The sequence below is a fragment of the Vulpes lagopus genome, chromosome 1, assembly GCF_018345385.1.
Source record: "Vulpes lagopus strain Blue_001 chromosome 1, ASM1834538v1, whole genome shotgun sequence".
In the NCBI taxonomy this organism is placed as follows: domain Eukaryota; kingdom Metazoa; phylum Chordata; class Mammalia; order Carnivora; family Canidae; genus Vulpes; species Vulpes lagopus.
Genome location: NC_054824.1, coordinates 144,726,116 through 144,745,772, shown reverse-complemented (window position 1 = coordinate 144,745,772; position 19,657 = coordinate 144,726,116). Strand labels below are relative to the sequence as shown.

General features: G+C 44.2%; 1 protein-coding gene across 1 annotated transcript; it reads left to right on the top strand.

Annotated features, from left to right (window-relative positions):
* Positions 1–78: 78 nt before the first annotated feature.
* Positions 79–17,881, top strand: CCT3 (chaperonin containing TCP1 subunit 3). Its single transcript, XM_041761521.1, has 14 exons — positions 79–234; positions 2,041–2,102; positions 3,160–3,210; positions 3,299–3,361; positions 4,906–5,002; positions 9,902–10,019; positions 11,537–11,723; positions 12,616–12,765; positions 13,948–14,080; positions 14,262–14,343; positions 15,363–15,543; positions 16,565–16,810; positions 17,078–17,209; positions 17,543–17,881. The coding sequence occupies exons 1-14, from the start codon at positions 204–206 to the stop codon at positions 17,645–17,647; spliced, it is 1,638 nt and encodes a 545-aa protein (XP_041617455.1). The 5' UTR covers positions 79–203; the 3' UTR covers positions 17,648–17,881.
* Positions 17,882–19,657: the final 1,776 nt, after the last annotated feature.

The following is a 19,657-nucleotide window of genomic DNA, read 5'->3' as shown; positions in this document are numbered from 1 at the left end:
GGGCGGGGCTAAGAAAGCCTATTGGCCGGTTTTCTTGCCGCTCAATGAGCTGGCTGCAGTGATTGGCAGCGACCCGGAGGGTAGCGGGTTTAGGTGTAAGCCCTGAGGAGGCAGCGTTTTCTGGGCTTCTCGCTGATTCTCTCTCTCCAGAAGGTTCTGCCGGTTGCCCCAGCTCTGGGTACCCGGTTCTACATCGCGCCGCCATGATGGGCCATCGTCCGGTGCTCGTGCTCAGTGAGTTGGGGGAAGCCGGGGCAGGAGGGGCCCCTTTTCGCCCCTTTCCTCCGCGCTTTGGCGTGTTGCCCCAGCCGGGTCCCGCCCTGGTCCGGCCGCGCAGCCTTCCCGTCGTCGTTGGTTTCGGAATCCCCTTTCCTTCTCCTCTTCCTGCCCCGAGCCCGTTCCCTTAGGGCCTGGGCCGGGCCGCTGGTCTGCGGGCACCCGGGCTCCCTCCGCCGCCACTGCACCCCTGCTCGCGTGGTTCTCGGTGCGGGCCCGGAGAAGGGGATGTGGTCAGGCCTGGCCTCCCAGCCCCGGCCCTTGACCCCGCCACATCGCCTGGCTTGAGCGTTCCGTTTTTATCGGGGGTCTTGACAGTATTTTCTCGTCGGATCGGGGGCTTGAGTGACTGAAGTAGGGACGCTGCCGACGGGGGCGGGGGGGGCGTCCGCGCACAGCGAGCGATGTCCTGGTAATTTCTCAGTAACGCCCTCCCGGGGTCTCCTTTCGCGGGGTCCGGCTTGGATGTAATTGGCCCCGCGGTGTCCTCCGCGCTGTGATCCTACCTACTGAGTTTTCCTGAATTTCTCTCTAAGGAGGATTCGCTCCATTGTCTTCTCCTGGGGTATTCCCGTTCCTCGTGTAACTTCTGTACCTCGTCTGCAAACTTGTTCCTCCCTTACCGTTTTATGTATACAAAATGCCATAAAGCGGTTTTATGCCTTTTCCCTGTACCTGGGGAATCACTGTTTTCACGGAAAAAAAAATTTTTTTTTTTTACTTAACCGGGAAAAAGCCCTTTTTTTTTCTTTTGTTTTTTTTTTCTGAGGAGTCCATCAGAATAGTCTCTGCAGGATTTTAGTTACTGCTACTCGAAACATGAATCTAAATTCTGAGGGTTGTGAGCGTGTAGATTTGATGGGACTGGTTGAAAATTTTACTGATTTAAATTGTAAGGAATGTGTAATTTGGAAGGAGGGAAATCGGCGGTTTGGTTGTAGCCACTGGCTTGTCTCCATTGGGAGGGCCCCAGGGGTGAGTGGTGGTTGTGTGTGAAGCCTTTTTCGGGTCTTCGTTATTTTCTGGCACTAGTCACTATGACCGAGTAGGCTCCCTGTTAAAATCTGATGGTAGAGCGGTTACTGAGGCATCCTTATATCCTAGCATGCAGTGATTATCTTGCAAACTGAGCCACTCTGAGAGGACAGTCTAATTCCACAGCACACTGTGGGGGCGCTATCAGTAATTGTGCTGGGATGGTTAGTATAATTCCTCCTGCCCAAATAAGAAAATGAACCCCCAAACTCCTTCCTTTTTTTACAGAAAGCAATGACTGATGCTTTTTTTTTAAGTTACCAGCTCTTTGAGAATAGGATATAGATCCTCTTCCCAGTCAAGAATGCAGTACCTTCCCATTTTCTCATAATCTCTAGGAGTTTACCATTCCACTAGCCCATTTATGGACCTCAGTATGAATCTTTGCTGTTAATTCGTGAATATTTGGTTAGTGGGAAAGAGATGACTAGGGTTCCATAGTTGTAGCGTTAGGGTCAACAAGCGTTGTTTGTATGCCAGGGGTTGACATAAAAATGTAGCCATAAGCACATGTTTTAGTGTTGTTGTTGTTTTAAGTTTTGAAAGGTATATTGACATGTAATAACCTACATGTATCTAGAGCGTACAATTCATTGAGGTTTGTTCTTTGTATATCTGTAAAACCTGTGTGTGCATGTGTGCGTGTGTTATTTCCAAAGGTCAGGGAGTAAATAGTTGCTACACAGTGGGTGAATCCTGGTCTATTACATTTTACTTTATCTGTTTTAGGCCAGAACACAAAGCGTGAATCTGGAAGAAAGGTTCAATCTGGAAACATCAATGCCGCCAAGGTAGCATATCATTCATTCATTTAAAGATTAGATTTAGGGCAGCCCTGGTGGCCCAGCGGGTTTAGCGCCACCTCCAACCTGGGGCGTGATCCTGGAGACCCGGGATCGAGTTCCACGTCTGGCTCCCTGCATGGAGCCTGCTTCTCCCTCTGCCTGTGTCTCTGCCTCTGTGTGTGTGTGTGTGTGTGAATGAATGAATGAATGAATAAATAAATTTTTTACATAAAGATTAGATTTATTTATTTGAGAGAGAGAGAGCAGGAGCGGGAAAGAGGAGCAGAGGGAGAGGGAGAAGCAGACTCCCTGCTAAACGGGGAACCCGACTTGAGGCTTGATCCCAGCACCCTGGGAGCTGAAGGCAGACACTTAACCAACTGAGCCACCCAGGTGCCCCAGTAGCATATCTTATAAATAGTTTAACGTTGATGAGTTTGCTTTCAGCTGCCTTCCCTAGTATTTCTGTATTCATTTGCAATTAGGCAGAAGAAAAGTTTGACTTGCCGTTTTTGAGGGCATTTCTCTGATGGTGGTAGGACGCCCTCCTGCAATGAGTTAAGTTTAATAGTCTTTTCATATTGTGCATAATTCTATTAGCGTATATTTTATAATCTGTTCGTGTTTGTCTCACACTATGTGTGGAGTTACTTGAGGGGAAGGACTGTATTCCCTTTTATATCCCTAGCATCCATTGTAGATCCTGCCTCGGTATTTTTTTTTTTTTTTTTTTTTCTGCCTCAGTATTCAGTTAATGTAGTGTGGATGAAAGAATGAAACAGCCCTGGAGCTGATTTAGCGTGGTGTGGAGGCCACTGTCATGGAAAGAAGTACTAACACATGGACTTCCAGTTATCTGAGTTATGGGAAACTGAAGCTCTGGAAGCCATGTCCCCTCTTTTCCTGTGAAAAATTATTTATACATCCACCTTGAACTCATTCCTGAAGAGGAGAACAGAATCCGGACATGTAATCTCCTGTATCTAACGTGGCTTCTCCTAACACACACATTCATGTGGTTATCTGATTGGTGGTTACATGTATTATATTTTCTTTTTGATAGACCATTGCAGATATCATCCGTACATGTTTGGGACCCAAGTCCATGATGAAGGTAGGCCTGTCTCTTACTGAAAATTGACTACAAATTTTCCCTTTCTGTTACCTGGAAGACTTAAGTATAACTTTTACTTTGGCCCTAGATGCTTTTGGACCCAATGGGAGGCATTGTGATGACCAATGATGGCAATGCCATTCTTCGAGAGGTATGACTTTTTATTCTAGCAATTTTATAAAGGACCCGTAAAGTTATATATATATTATTAGTTTCTTAGGACTGTTCTAACAAGTTACTACACAGTGGGTGGCTTTCAACACAGAAATGTATTTTCTCACAGACTGGAGACTAGAAGTCCGAAATCAAGGTGTCAGCAGGGCCCTACTCCTCCTGAAAGCTCTTGGAAAGAATCTTTGGTTTTGGTTTTTGTTCTTTGTTTTAAGATTTTATTTATTTATTCATGAGAGACACACAGAGAGAGGCAGAAACACAGGCAGAGAGAGAAGCAGGCCTCCCATAAGGAGCCTGATATGGGACCCGATCCCAGACCCCGGGATCACGCCCTGAGCCGAAGGCAGAGGACACTCAACCACTGAGCCACCCAGGCATCCCATGGAAAGAATCTTTTTTTTTTTTTTTTTTTTTTAATTTTATTTATTTATGATAGGCACACAGTGAGAGAGAGAGAAGCAGAGACATAGGCAGAGGGAGAAGCAGGCTCCATGCACCGGGAGCCCGACGTGGGATTCGATCCCGGGTCTCCAGGATCGCGCCCCGGGCCAAAGGCAGGCGCCAAACCGCTGCGCCACCCAGGGATCCCCCATGGAAAGAATCTTAGTTGCTTCTAGCATCCCGTGGTTGACCATAATGGTTGACATTCCTTGGTTTGTGGACTTAGTCACCTTTTCAGATGTTATATGCCATTCTTGTGTCGTGTCTTTTATTATAAAAGGACAACAGTGGTTGGGTTTAGGGCCTATCGTAATAATCTTGTATGATCTAATTTTGTTTAAAGATTTTATTTATTAATGAGAAAGAGAGAGGCAGAGACATAGGCAGAGAGAGAAGCAGGCTCCGTGTAGGAAGCCCAATGAGGGACTCAATCCCAAACCCTGGAATCATGCCCTGACCCAAAGGTAGACACTCAACCACTGAGCCACCCAGGCATCCCTTGTATGATCTAATCTTAATTATATCTGCAAAGACCCTGTTTCAAAACATTCACCTTCACAGTTTCCAGGGGTAGGACTTCAGCTGTCCTTTTGGAAAACGCAGTGCAACCATGACAGTGGGGCTCCCTGTAAATAAGCTAAGAGAGTACTGATCTGTCTTCGAGAAACTTTTTTTTTTTTAATATTTATTTACTCATGAGAGACACAGAGAAGCAGAGACACAGGCGGAGGGAGGAGCAGGCTCCATGCAGGGAGCCCGATGTGGGACTCATCCCGGGTCTCCAGGATCACACCCTGGGCCCAAGGCAGGCGCCAAACCACTGAGCCACCCAGGGACCCTGTCTTCGAGAAACTTTAATGGTTAAGTTGGCATATGCATTTTTTCCTAAGAAGAAGGAGACTTGGAAAGAGGATTTATTTACATATTTTGGGGACCATTTTAAATCTTTCAAGCTGGTAAAACAAAGATAAGGGAGTGAGTGTGGAAGTAAGAAGCTCAAGAGTTAGGACCATGGAAAGTGGATTCCAAAGTCTTTGAGTAGTGCTGATTGAGTGGCAATCTGCATTTTCCTTTTCGCAGATTCAAGTCCAGCACCCAGCAGCCAAATCCATGATTGAAATTAGCCGGACACAGGATGAAGAGGTTGGAGATGGGACCACATCAGTAATTATTCTTGGTAAGTAAGAGGAGAACAGTGCTGATAGAGAAAATTGGATTGAAACATGAAGAGAAAATTGGATTGAAACATGAAGGGTTTTTGTCAGAAAGTAGATCTGCATCCTCCTTTAAGAAGGAAATTGTAACCAATCCACTAATTACAATATTTAAGTAATTTTTTGCTAATTTCCTGTGTATTTTCTCCCAAGTGAACACAAAACACTCCTCATAGTGTAGGATGAACTAAAAATCTGGTTGAACAAAATATAGTGGTTTATTGTCATTCACAGTAAGTTATATTCTGGAAAGCTACCACAAATCCTAAACCGTCACTCCTGGGGGAAATACAGGTTAGGCCCCTGTCAGCCTCTTCACATACTCTGATAAATACACACTTTAGTTTTATTTATTTTGGAGAGAGCGTGAGCGAGCATGGGGTGGGAGGCAGAGGGAGAGAAACCCAAGGAGACTTCCCCACTGAACAGGAGTCTCATATGGGGCTCAATCCCACGACCCTGAGATCATGACCCGAGTCAAAACCAAGAGTCAAAACCAAGAGTCAGGGCACCTCTTACTTTATGTGAGATTTTGTTTGTTTTATTTTTATTTATTTATTTATTTATTTTCCTGTTTTATTTTTTAAAGTAATCTCTACTCCCAGCATGGGGCTTGAACTCAAAACCCTGAAATCGAGTTATGTGCCTTTTTTTTTTTTTTTTTTAACATTTTTATTTATTCATGAGAGAAAGAGAGAGAGGCAGAGACACAGAGGGAGAAGCAGGCTCCATGCAAAGAGCCTGATGTGGGACTCGATCCTGGGTGGTTCAGTGGTTAGTGTCTGCCTTTGGCTCAGGACGTGATCCCCGGGTCCCAGGATCGAGTCCCACATGAAGCTCCCCACAAGGAGCTTGCTTCTCCCTCTGTCTCTGCCTCTGCCTCTCTCGGTGTGTCTTTCATGAATAAATAATAAAATCATAAATAAATAAATAAATAAATAAATACATACATCTTATGTAAAATATGTTGCTGATTCACTAACACTGAACTCAAGGCTGGTAGCATTGTAACTCATGCCTGAATGAAGCTTATATAATGTGCTGTTTGCTCTGTAAGGTACAAACAGTCTTCTTGCACTTAGGAAAACTGGACTGTACTTTAGTGCTACACTTGGGGGCCAGTTCAAACAGTGGAATCACCAACAAAATGTACAAAAATGAGGGATCCCCGGGTGGCTCAGTGGTTTAGTGCCTGCCTTCGACCCAGGGGCGTAATCTTGGAGTCCCAAGATTGAGTCCCACATCAGGCTTCCTGCATGGAGCCTGCTTCTCCCTCTGCCTATGTCTCTGTGCCTCTCTCTCTCTCTCTCATGAATAAATAAAATATTTTTTAAAAAATACAAAAATGAAACTATACAACGGAAAGTATGACAGCTGAAATAAGGCAGAGCATTGTATCGAGTGACTCAGAGTTTTCCACCTCTGCACATGTGTGTGACCATGAAAGTGTCCCCAGTGCTGATTTGGGGCTTACAAATAACGTTTTTGCAAGTAATGAAATTGACAAATGAATCTTGACAATGAGTCGTGACCATACAAGTTTTAATAACTGATCTCCCATTTTCTATAGGATCTTGGAGAATCACTTCTGAAAACATTGCCTTTATTTCTCTATATGTTTTAAGTCAATGGTGAATTTTTTTAATCAAGGCATTTTTAAAAACCTACATACAGTAACACATTGATAAGGAAATGAGAACTATTTTAAGGAATGCCTTTTTTTTTTTTTTTAAGATTTTTATTATTTATTCATGAGAGGCAGAGACACGGGCAGAGGGAGAAGCAGGCTCCACCAGGGAGCCCGACGTGGGATTCAATCCCAGGTCTCCAGGATCAGGCCCTGGACTGAAGGCGGTGCTAAACCACTGAGCCACCAGGGCTGCCCAGGAATGCCTATTTATAGTGTTGACCCACATGCCTAAAAATAGAATCCATACAATAGAATTATTATAGGAACTTTGGTTTAATTTTTTTTTAAGATTTTTATTTATTCATGAGAGACACAGAGAGAGAGAGGCAGACACAGGCAGAGGGAGAAGCAGGCTCCATGTAGGGAGCCCGACGTCGGACTCGATCCCAGGTCTCCAGGATCACGCCCTGGGCTGAAGGCAGGCGCTAAACCACTGAGCCACCCAGGGATCCCCTGATTTAATTTTTTTTAAAGATTTTATTTATTCGTGAGAGACAGAGAGGCAGAGTGAGAAGCAGGCTCCATGCAGGGAGCCCCGATGCTGGAGTCGATCCCGGGACTGCGGGATCACACCCTGAGCCAAAGGCAGATGCCCAACCACTGAGCCACCCAGGCATCCCTTACGTGAACTTTTAAAGTGGCATTTTCAATTATTTTTAGAATGTATCAAATTGGGTGGAGATGTACTGGAGTCACCACCAACTAGGCACTTTGTTATTTTAGTTTCGAGAGAGAGCCCGCATGAGTGGGGGAAAGGAGTAAAAGCAAAGGGAGAGAATCTCAAGCAGACTCCCCACTGAATGCAAGGCTCGATCTCACAGTTCTGAGATCATGACCTGAGTTGAAACCAAGAGGCAGATACAGCTGCCTTAGCCACCTAGGTGCCCACTAAGCACTTCAGACCCAAGTTTTATGAAGAGGAGTGTAAATTAGATAATTTGGAGTCAAAAGAGGGAGGACAGATTTTACATGATTTCTTACTTTTTTGGTAGAAGATGAGCGGTAGACATCAGGCAGAATTTCTAGTTAACAATCTTCGTTGAATCTCCTGGAGAGCTTAGATGGGTTAAGTATCCATATGTCTAGGTAGCTCTGCCATTCCTAGACTCATTTATCTTGTTAAGTTATCCTGACTTCTCTAGCAGGGCATACATATTCTTTTCTGAGTGAACTTACTCAAACATCTTTTTTTTTTTATTATTTTTATTTATTTATGATAGTCACAGAGAGAGAGAGAGAGGCAGAGACACAGGCAGAGGGAGAAGCAGGCTCCATGCCCCGGGAGCCCGACGTGGGATTCGATTCAGGGTCTCCAGGATCGCGCCCTGGGCCAAAGGCAGGCGCCAAACCGCTGCGCCACCCAGGGATCCCTCAAACATCTTTTAAAATGCTTAATTATCTTTGGGGGCACCTGGTGGCTCAGTTAAGTGTCCGACTCTTGGTTACAGCTCAGGTCATGATCTCAGGGCTGTGAGACTGAGCCCCACATCAGACTCCCCGCTTAGTGCAGTCTTGTCCCCTCCTCCCCTTCTGTCTCTCCTGTTATGCGAGTACAGACATGCACGTGTGCTCTCCCTCTCAAAATGAATAAATCTTTTAAAAATAAATAAAATTATTATCTTTCAATATACATGTTGGTCACTTAGAATTGGTGTAAAGTATTCAAGAATTCAAACATTTGAGGGACGCCTGGGTGGCTCAGCGGTTGAGCGTCTGCCTTTGGCTCAGGGCGTGATCCCGGGGTCCCAGGATCGAGTCCCGCATCGAACATCCTGCATGGAGCCTGCTTTTCCCTCTGCCTATGTCTCTGCCTCTCTCTCTCTCTCTTCTGTCTCTCATGAATAAATGGATAAAATCTTTGAGGGGGGAGACATTTGAGCACATGGCCAAAAGAGTACACTAGTAAACTTTGGGACATCTGTGCACATTTAAAAAAATAATGTTAGTGGACAGGTAGTGCAAGCAATTTGTACAAAAGGCGCTTTTTTTTTTTTTTTTACACTATTTTATTTATTTATTCTTGAGAGACACAGACAGAGAGAGAGGGGCAGAGACACAGGCAGAGGGAGAAGCAGGCTCCATGCAGGGAGCCCGATGTGGGACCCTATCCCAGGACTCCAGGATCACACCCTGGACTGAAGGCAGGCACTAAACCGCTGAGCCACCCAGGGATTCCCCCACCTTTTTTTCTTTTTTTAAGTACATTTGTCTCGAAACTTTTTTTTAAACAGGCTTGTGTGTGTGCATCTATACATGCATTTGTGTGTATGTGAGAGAGTAAAGACAAATTTTTTTAGTAAGGGAACATTTCACAAATCTCTCATTCAGAGAGTAAGTTTTGTAAATTTTTGTCGGTATGTTTCCAGGTATAAGGTTTTGTGTTTTTGTTTTTAGTACCAGTGGTTTCAGTGCATCCTAGGTTTTGAGATGTTCATAAACAAGTCGGTTTTTTCCTTTATGCATTTTTCTTTCTAGAATCTTTGAAAAATACCTTTTGTTTTGAAAACTGGTGACAGGGCAGCCTGGATGGCTCAGTGGTTTAGCGCCGCCTTCAGCCCAGGGCTGGATCCTGGAGTCCTGGGATCAAGTCCCATGTCGGGCTCCCTGCATGGAGCCTGCTTCCTCCTCTGCCTGTGTCTCTGCTTCTCTCTGTCTCTCTCTGTGTGTCTGTCATGAATAAATTAATAAATAAAATCTTAAAAAAAAAAAAAAAAGACAAGTGGTGACAAATCTTGATCTTGAAAGATCAGTAGAATAAACTGTACATTTAATCTTTGATCATTTAAAATATACGCCTGGATGGTTCAGTGGTGGAGCATCAGCCTTCGGCTCTGGTCCTGCAGTCGAGTCCCACATCAGGCTCCCCATAGGAAGTCTGCTTCTTCCTCTGCCTAGGTCTCTGCCTCTCTGTTTTTCATGAATAAATAAATAAAATCTTTTAATAAAAGAAAGGCTTCTGTCACACCACCATTTAAAAAAAAATAGGTCTGATGATTTTTTTTTTATGAATTCTCTTGTATAAAGTATAAAATTTGAACAGTATTAACAGCCAATTGGCATAGCTTTTGGGACAGTATTTTAGGAAAAAAGATAACAGTATTTTGAGAAGCTCAATGAAGTTACCTTGAAATCCAGGTACTTTTAAAAACCATTATGGTGTATCTTTTTTCAGCGGGGGAGATGCTGTCTGTGGCTGAGCACTTCCTGGAGCAGCAGATGCACCCAACAGTGGTGATCAGTGCTTACCGCAAGGCATTGGATGATATGATTAGCACCCTTAAGAAAATCAGGTATTGAGATCAGAAGTTACTATCATCTCTGGGGAGCCTGGAAGACTGATCTGTTCTGAGGTGATGAAGGAAGGCCAGACACATCACACAATTTATACGCTGGTGTCCTGTGCTAGAGTGAGACAGGAGAGCAAAACCAACAGAGGATGAGGGAAGTAAACATTTTGGAAAATGACAAAGGATACAAAGCAGACAAGAGGGACTCAATTCAGTTCTTCAAAATATCTCTTGGTTACGTGCTGTTTGCTTATTTCTGTGTTAGATGCTGCCAAGGAAAATGTTAGATGCCAACGGGAGGAATTAGTTGAAGAGTTAGGTAACTGTAATGATTCAGGATTTAATAGTAAAGTGTCCTCCCAATCATGACTGATGCGGTCAGTGTTCTAATAAAATGCTGTGGAGAGGGTAGCCGGCAGTTTTCCATTCAGGTCAGAAAGAAGGGGGCTGAAAATGCTTTTCGAGTCCCATCTCAGAATTGAAGAATTTGCCCCAAGTCTGCTGAATACTAACAGGGTGGTGATACGACTGTGGAAAGGCAGGACTTCTAACATCAGAGGATATTAAGTGATGACATAATGCAAAATGCTTTTGATTTAAAAATTTTGTTTGAAACGTAGAACTTACAATGTTGGTCTCTACTGGGTCGCTGGGTACCTAAGTCTCAAGCAGCTTGATGAGCTCTGTACTGTAGTGCCTGTCGTTTAGAAACAGAGCATATGAGAACACGTGTCTAGCACTCTTAGGGAATGCAGCGTTTGCCTGAAGTTAATTACATGAGGTAAGCTGTGTAAGAATGTATAGATAACCAAAAGATTTATTGAGTTTGTGGAGCTGAATTGATAGAAAGTTTTTCTTTTCAAACAATAATTGTCTAAATATCTTAGATACTTGTAGAGCTATTGGTTCTTCCCTGAAATCTGTAATTCAACAATTATGTATTAGTAAATTGTGTGCCTTACGTTGTTAAAAAAGGGATTTCAGCGATAGGAAAATTGGACAAGATGGTTTCCGAGGTCTCATACAACTTCATTTTTAGCGTTGTAAACAGTCTGATTACGTATTAATGTATGCTGCTGTTAGGAAAGACCCAAGCACATAGACACAGAAAGCACCACATGATATACAATGGAATGGAATAAGGTGCTGGATAGAAGAAGAGAAGAGAATCAGGTGTTCAGTACAGATTAAGGGTGATCATTGGGATAAACTCTCAGAATTTGTTAGCTATGGGAAAAGGTTTCAAAGACAAAATGTGTTTTGGCTCAAGTTGTAAAAGTTGAGTTTATTTTGTTGAAGAGAAGGTAAAGAACAAATAGTCTGGAGGGTTGTCAGGCAAAAGAATAGATTACTCCAGGATTTGAGATACCTTTCAGGGATGGGTTAGTTGTAATCTTGCTGAAAGGCAGAGGGATGAACAGTTCTGCCTGTTGGCCCACTCTGATCCCCACGCTAGAGAGGAGGGACTTCTTGAATATGCAAGGTCTCTACTGAGCATACTACCTGTTTCTTCTTTCCAGTACCCCGGTTGATACCAATAACCGAGATATGATGCTGAACATCATCAACAGCTCTATTACTACCAAAGCAATCAGTCGGTGGTCCTCATTGGCTTGCAATATTGCCCTAGATGCTGTCAGGACTGTGCAGTTTGAGGAGAATGGTCGCAAGGAGATTGACATCAAGAAATACGCAAGGGTGGAAAAGGTAAGCTTTTTAAACAGTGTGTGTTTGGAAGACAAGTTCTTTCCTAGTATGAATTAGCCCACTTGTGGAGGACATAGGCTTAAGTCTTTATAGTTAGAATAATATTTGCTGCCCAGAAAACAAAAACTTGAAAAAGAGAGTACCAAGGAAGCATTCCCAAAATAGTACTTCTGCTACTGTTCCTACCAAGGTTTACAGGAGCTACAGAAAGGCTTATTGGTGTCTCTATGTTTGTGCATTTGTGTACATACTTGCCACTTGGTGAGGATATGAATGAGGGCTCTACACTCTCGCTAATAAGCCCCAAAGAACTCTCTTCCATCTCTACTCCTTTAAGGACAAAATGTACTATTAATAGCTTGTGACCTGTAGGGGGAACTCTAGGTCTAAAAATTTTGTGAGAATCTTGGGGAAATAGAGAGTCTTTCTCAATCACTGAATTTCTTAGTCTCGGGCTGACCTTTTCAGATTGGGGTCATGGTCCATTATTGGTGTGTGCCTCCTAGAGGGAAAAAATGTGATTGCAACCATGTTTGTTTTGACGTTCAAGGAAGAAAGCTATGTTCGAAACCTGAAATAGGGCAGTCCCAGTGGCGCAGCGGTTTAGTGCCGCCTGCAGCCTGGGGTATGATCCTGGAGACCTGGGATCGAGTCCCACGTTGGGCTCCCTGCATGGAACCTGCTTCTCCCTCTGCCTGTGTCTCTGCCTCTCTCTCTCTCATGAATAAATAAAATCTTAAAAAAAAAAAAGAAACCCGAAATAGGGAAAAGATGTTAGATGGGGAAAGTTAGCTCCAGGGTGAAAGATGAGTGTCTAGGAGGAGAGTTGAGAAACTGAGAGTTGAGAAACTGTTTACTCTTGGTTGTGGATGAAAGTGGGTCTTTTGCTCAGATACCTGGGGGCATCATCGAAGACTCGTGTGTCCTACGAGGAGTCATGATTAACAAAGATGTGACCCATCCACGAATGCGGCGTTATATCAAGAACCCTCGCATTGTGCTTCTGGATTCCTCTCTGGAATACAAGAAAGGAGAAAGCCAGGTAAGGTTCCTGGCCCTCTTCCTTGAAGTTGGTGTGAAAATCTGACTGCTAAAAGAGACAAGGGAAATTAAAGGTGTGTTCATTACATTGTCTGCTCTGTTGTGAGTGATCTTCATATACAGTTTCTGCTTCTTAACAAGAGCTGTTTGATGTAGTTAATACTTTAGTTTACAGGGGATCCCTGGGTGGCTCAGCGGTTTGGTGCCTGCCTTTGGCCCAGGGCACGATCCTGGAGTCCCGCATCAGGCTCCTGGCATGGAGCCTGCTTCTCCCTCTGCCTGTGTCTCTGCCCCCCTGTCTCTCTCTGTATAATTAATTAATCAACTAATTAATTAATAACTATCTTTAAAAAAATACTTTAAAAAAATACAGTTTACAGATGAGGGATCTAAAGCTCAGAGAAGTTAGGTTAATTGAGTAACACAACTGTATTGACCAAATCAGTATTTGAACCCAGCTCTGTTGGCTTCAGTTCCATACTACCACGCCACTTTTCCTAATGTATGAAAACATAGAGTAGGAGTTAATTTAGCTTGGAAATGCTAAAGAATTTCCAGAGGGAAGAGGTTCACAAGACTCTCTTACCTGTGGATGTAATAAAGTAATTAAAGCTTGTTAATATAAGGGTTGGGAACAAGATTTATTTCAATGTGGAAAGAATTAAGACCCAGAATTTTCACATTGACAAGACGGAAGAAACATTACATGGAGTTTCGGGGACCTTAGGCCACAATCTCAACTGATTGCCTTTGACTTTGAATTACATTTAATGCATAATTAAATCAAGGAGTTAACCTGATACCCTGGAGCTAAACTAGCTTCATAGATGTGAGCTCTTGGCTTAACAGGACTCCGACACTTCCTGCGGTGCATGAGAGGACTGGGTAGGGGAGCCTGGTACTTGGGATGATCCTGAAGAGATCACCTGTCCAGGATTTTTTTTTTTTTTTTTTTTTTTTAAATAAAGTCCATGACTTTCAGGACACTTGGGTGGCTTAGTGGTTTAGCTAGCACCTGCCTTTGGCCCAGAGTGAGATCCTGGAGTCCCGACATCAAGTCCCACATCGGGCTCCCTCCATGGATCCTGTATCTCCCTCTGCCTATGTCTCTGCCTCTCTCTGTCTCTCATGAATAAATAAAATTAAAAAAAAAAAAAAGTCCATGACTTTCTTCACCACATAGACTGACATTGAGATCACAAGAGAGGAAGATTTCACACGAATCCTTCAGATGGAAGAAGAGTACATACAGCAGCTCTGTGAGGACATTATCCATCTGAAGCCTGATGTGGTCATCACAGAAAAGGGCATTTCAGGTAGGACTCCATTTCTTTCCCATCCTCCTATTGAGGTAGAAGAGGATGGGTTGACCCCGTACCCCTTGGGCATGAACAGCATAATAAACATGTGATGGTTAGGGTACAATGAGGATGAAACCCGGTTCAGAAACCAGGAATTCTGACTTCTAGTTTGATACCTCTACTCTTGGGTTTACAGATTTAGCTCAGCACTACCTCATGCGGGCCAATATCACAGCAATCCGCAGAGTCCGGAAGACAGACAATAATCGCATTGCTCGGTGAGTAGGCCACGTAAAAATAAGATTCTTCCTTCCCATGTGTTTTTCCTTTTGGAGCTTTCTAATGCAATGATCATTATCTGAAAATGTTTAATACAGGACACAGCCAAACCTGGTACAGGTGGGAATGCCCTGGGTTTAGCTGTGTACCCTCTTCAGAGAATCTCCAGTTCAAGTTATCTACTGAAAGAGTCTCATTTATACTGCCACTAGTCAGTAGTGATCCACTCGTGATTAACCATCTGTGGTCCCTACCTTGGGGTCTGCTTTAGTCTATTTAACTAGCTCAGAATAGAGCACAAGCATCAATTAATTTCCTTGATTGGATCTTTAGCTGTTGTTCATGCATTTTAGGTTGCATTCTTGATGTCTGTGTTCACATACCATTCATTTTTAATACTAATTTTTATCTTAAAAAGAGAAGTCTGTCCCGATATCATATATCCGATCCAAGTAGAATTTTATACTTCGCTAGTTCGGAAATGGCTTTGGGCATATATGGGTACAAATGGTTGATTGCATGCCCACGAGTGGGGAAAAAGTGACAAATTAGTTTTGTTCAATGAAATTGAGTTAGACATACACTAATGTACTTATTTTCCTCCTTGCTTGATTTTTGCGTTGTCTATAGTACAATTCTGTCACTGGCCTTGAGCTCTAACTGGGCAGTATGGGAGAAATCCTATCTAAGAAAGACCATTATGTGGTCGTATGCATATTAGATATGCCCGAGAACTCCTTTGTCCAGCTTTTAGTATCCACAAAATACTGAATTAAACTGCATTTGGTTATAGAAGTTGTTCTAGGGATATACACATTCATTTGTAAAGACTTGTTAGTGTAAGGAAACTTCCCTGTACATGTTTGGAAATCTATCTCCCCAGGCAGCCAAGACCTCCCAAGTTACATAGCAGTGTTTCCAGCAATCCACTTTTGGCCTTATTCCCAGCCACAGACTCTAAGGACTAGGAGGAAGCATAAAAGTATCTAAAATCACCTGCCCCCAATCTAATCAATAGAGCCTGTGGGGCCCGGATAGTTAGCCGGCCAGAAGAGCTGAGAGAAGATGATGTTGGGACAGGAGCAGGCGTGTTGGAAATCAAGAAAATTGGAGATGAGTACTTTACTTTCATCACTGAGTGCAAAGACCCCAAGGCATGTACCATTCTCCTCCGCGGAGCCAGCAAAGAGGTTCTCTCGGTGAGTCCACCTCAGAAGTGTGACTGCATGGACCAGGTCCTTTCATTTCTTGAGAGTCCCAGAAGACCTAAAATCCTCCTGTTGCCCATTCATAGCTATTTAATTTTTGATATGTGGCCACAATTACCATTTCTTAAAAGTTAAAAACAGTTGTTTTAGGGACACCTGGCTTGCTCAGTCAGTAAGGCATTCAACTCTTGATCTTGGGGTCATGAGTTCGAGTTCCATTTGGGTAGAGAGATTACATACATAGAAACACAATCTTTTTTCAAAGAACAATTTCTTGGGCAGCCCGGGTGGCTCAGCGGTTTAGCACCGCCTTCGCCCAGGGTGTGATCCTAGAGACCTGGGATCGAGTCCCACATCGGGCTCCCTGCATGGAGCCTGCTTCTCCCTCTGCCTATCTCTCTGTCTCTCTGTCCCTCCTGTCCCTCTCTCTCTCTCTCATGAATAAATAAAATCTTTAAGAATATATATATATAAAGAACAATTTCTTAATTGTTAAAAGTATGATTTACCATCTTAATTTTTAAGCCTACGCATTCACGTTCTTGGGCAGTAGATCTCAGGACCTTTTTATCTTGCAAAACAGACATTATACCTATTGAACAATGACTCATCATTTCCCCAGCCACCACTGTTTCCTTATTTTTTAAGTTGACATTGTAAATACCACTTTTTCTCTCAGGTTAAGTAAGTACCCAAAGGTGCACAGCTAGTAACTACACCACGCAGCCTCTTAAGCGAACACAGTTGGGATGGGTCAAAATGGGGTAGTGCTCTGTCTAGCCAGACTTCACAGAGTGACACGCCTGCCCCCTGGCCCTCTTGTGCAGTTGTAATTCATGTGTTTTTCCAAAGTAAAAGGTATCTACCCTGCCCCACAAGGGTTCCAAGGGCCTTTCCTAGTTGACCTCCTTGATGGTTTACCAAACTTAGCAGTTAGGAAGCCCTTCAGTGCCTCTGATATATTCCTGAGTCATTGAGCTTTGGCTTCACATAGTCTGTTTGCTTTCCCAAGGAAGTGGAACGCAACCTCCAGGATGCCATGCAGGTGTGCCGCAATGTCCTCTTGGACCCCCAGCTGGTTCCAGGAGGTGGGGCCTCTGAAATGGCTGTGGCCCATGCCTTGACAGAAAAATCCAAGGCCATGACTGGTGTGGAACAGTGGCCGTACAGGGCTGTTGCCCAGGCCTTAGAGGTCATCCCTCGCACCCTAATCCAGAACTGTGGGGCCAGCACCATTCGTCTGCTTACCTCCCTTCGGGTGAGTTCCTTCCCATGCTTTTGCTCTTGATGGGGTGGGGAAAGCTGACCTCCACCAGGATGGTTTAAGAGGATGGTTCACATCGTGCATCAGGCTTTCCTGACAGCTTAGGCCTTCTAGTGTCCTCTCTCTGAGCATGCCACCTATTTGCTGTCATTGTCATCATCTTTTTTCATTTCATTGTTCTTGGTTTATTACCTTCATGTTCCCTGCCCGCTTCCTCGTTCTGTTTTTGCCTTGAACTGTTGATGCTTCTTCCATCTACAGGCCAAGCACACTCAGGAGAACTGTGAGACATGGGGTGTAAACGGTGAGACAGGTACCTTGGTAGACATGAAAGAACTGGGCATCTGGGAACCACTGGCTGTAAAGCTGCAGACATACAAGACAGCAGTAGAGGTGAGGCGCCCTGAAACCTACGCTGTGCTGTTTATTTACAGATAACCAGAGACCAGGGTGTTAGGCTCAGTCTTGAAGGGAAGGGTACAGATGGCAGAATGTTCTCAGATCTCCTAGGGAATCTGTTCCCCTACTTAACTTCCAGCTCATACAAAAAGCAAGGTAATAGCAGATATGCATTGCTTGCTGAGGGAGAGGTGCATTTTACAGGCAAGGCTTTGAAAAGGCAGATCTCAGATAAAATGCTAATTATGTAGGAGGAGCTAGGTTTTAAAGAAAACAAGTGTTCTTCCTTTCTCTGCTGACCTCTTTGGGGCTGTGGTTTTTCCCTAGACGGCAGTTCTCCTGCTGCGGATTGATGACATTGTCTCAGGCCACAAAAAGAAGGGTGATGACCAGAGCCGGCAAGGCGGGACTCCTGACGCTGGCCAGGAGTGAGTGAAGGGCAAGGTGACCTCAACGCACAGAGCTGGCAGAGGCTTCCTCTTCCCTGAGCCAGACTGCCAGGGACACTGTGGACGTCTCTGTTTGGAAGGGATAAGGTTGAGGGGCAGCCCTGGCCTCTTCCTGTTGTAGCTCAGTTTGCAAAAGGCACTGACATATAATTCTTCTCTATTGTAAGCTTTCCATTTAATGTAGTTTGCTTCCGTTGATTAAATCTAAGTCATTTGAGATGGTGGTATGTGTTTTTCAACGTTGGTTCATATCTCTGCCTCCTGGCAAAGAGGGACGAGACAAGATTTTGCTGGGGAGGAAGGGAGATGGGAATGAGGTAAGTACCTGCCTCCCTAGAGGTGTATTTCAGACTTCTCAGTAGTTGCTGGTGGGAGAGACTCTTGGTTCTCTCAGAATTCAGAGGTTCATATTTTAAAACTTGAAGAAGCACCGCTTCGTATTCACCACCCAAAGAGCAGGAGGAACCTGTCCAGACCATGGGTGTTCCCCATCTGTGGTTGTGAATAGAGCAACACCCAGTATGTGCTAGGGCTCAGGCATTTGTCCTAAATAACATAGAACATGTGTATTTTCTATTGTATCCTTCCCATCTTACCTGGAATGCTTCCTCCCCTGTTCTTCCTGACTGCAGTCTGTACTCTGGCCTGCTTGTGTCACAGGCAGAAATAGAAGGTTTAATCTCATTCTCTGCTTTGTTTTTATCAAAGGAGAAAAATAATGGCCATGGGATGCTGGAGGTCAGGTGGGGCCAGCCTGTGATTTCTTCAGTGTCCTTCCTTTTAGCTCCTGGGCCCTCCACACCCCCTTTGTCCTTAAGATTCATATAGTTAGACTTTATCTCCTCCTGATCTCCGGACTTGGTCATATTAAGTTGAATACTAGGTAGGATCATAATAGCACCTGGAGCTTCCTGTATGATAAACATTCTAGTTACTGTGCACATATTAGTCTTCATGATGACACTTAAGATGGGTAGTATCCCCCCATGTTGCCATGGGGCATCTATCTGGTGCAGATAAAGTTGTGTAAGGGTCACAGGGCTGGGAAGTGGCAGACTGGATTCCTGTGTGGGCGATCTGCTTCCAGGAGCCAAGCTCTCAGGCTGTGCTCGCTGCATGAGGCGTGCGGGGGGCTCTGGAAGCCTCTGGTCTGTCTGCACCCGAGGCCCAGCGCCCTGCTCAGCTGCTCGAGGTCTTTGATCTTCCCCTTGTCCAAGGGCTCTGAAGTAAGCCCACCTCTACCTCATTAATCATACCTTCAGAGCTCCAAGACCTTAGAGAAGAGATAAGTGAACTAGGTTTTGAAGAAATGGTGCACAGAGACCCTGTGTATTTTTCCTCCTGTTTGTGATTTCCCCCATGTCCACTCTGGCTGCGGTTCTACCAGTCAGGCAGGGGGTAAATGAATGCTGGGTGGATGTGTGGTAGCCTTCCTGCTGTGGTCAGAGCCTCTCTGTGCGCCTGTCTCCTGGTGACTTCCATCATTACACACCCCTTTGGCTTTGAGAGCCCCTTCTAACTTTCTGGGCTGGAAGTGAACATGGTGATTATGGAATGCCTCAATCCCTGCACTTTGTGGTCCTGGGAACCCAGTTTTGCCACCTGCTTGACTTTGCTCATGGTCCTCCCTGTCAGACTCCTGGATTTCCTCCTATAAAGTAGTGTTTCTTGGGTGGTGGGGAGGCTTGAATCCCTGATTACCCTAGCTCCCTCTACTTAGGCAAGACTCTTTGTTTCTATTTCCCCCAGTCAGTTCCCAAAGTTGATACCTCAGATGATACAAGTACTTGTCTCAAAAAAGTTTTTTGAGAAAACCTGAGTTCATCCTAGAGTAGCCGTTTGGGGGAAAAATGAAATTGGATCCCTACATCATTCACTGTTTGCAAAATTAGTTCCAGGCAGCTGAAAGATTCTGATACAAGAAAGTGAAACTAGAACACATGACATTTTTTACTATATCAGAGTGGGGAAAAATAAAAATTTGCATTGTGAA

Bases quoted from the DNA above. Each gene is read 5' to 3' on its own strand.
- CCT3 (XM_041761521.1), top strand. From the start codon at position 204: ATGATGGGCCATCGTCCGGTGCTCGTGCTCA. The intron at 2,103-3,159 runs GTAGCATATCAT...TCTTTTTGATAG, and splicing joins GAAACATCAATGCCGCCAAG to ACCATTGCAGATATCATCCG. The intron at 5,003-9,901 runs GTAAGTAAGAGG...ATCTTTTTTCAG, and splicing joins CACATCAGTAATTATTCTTG to CGGGGGAGATGCTGTCTGTG.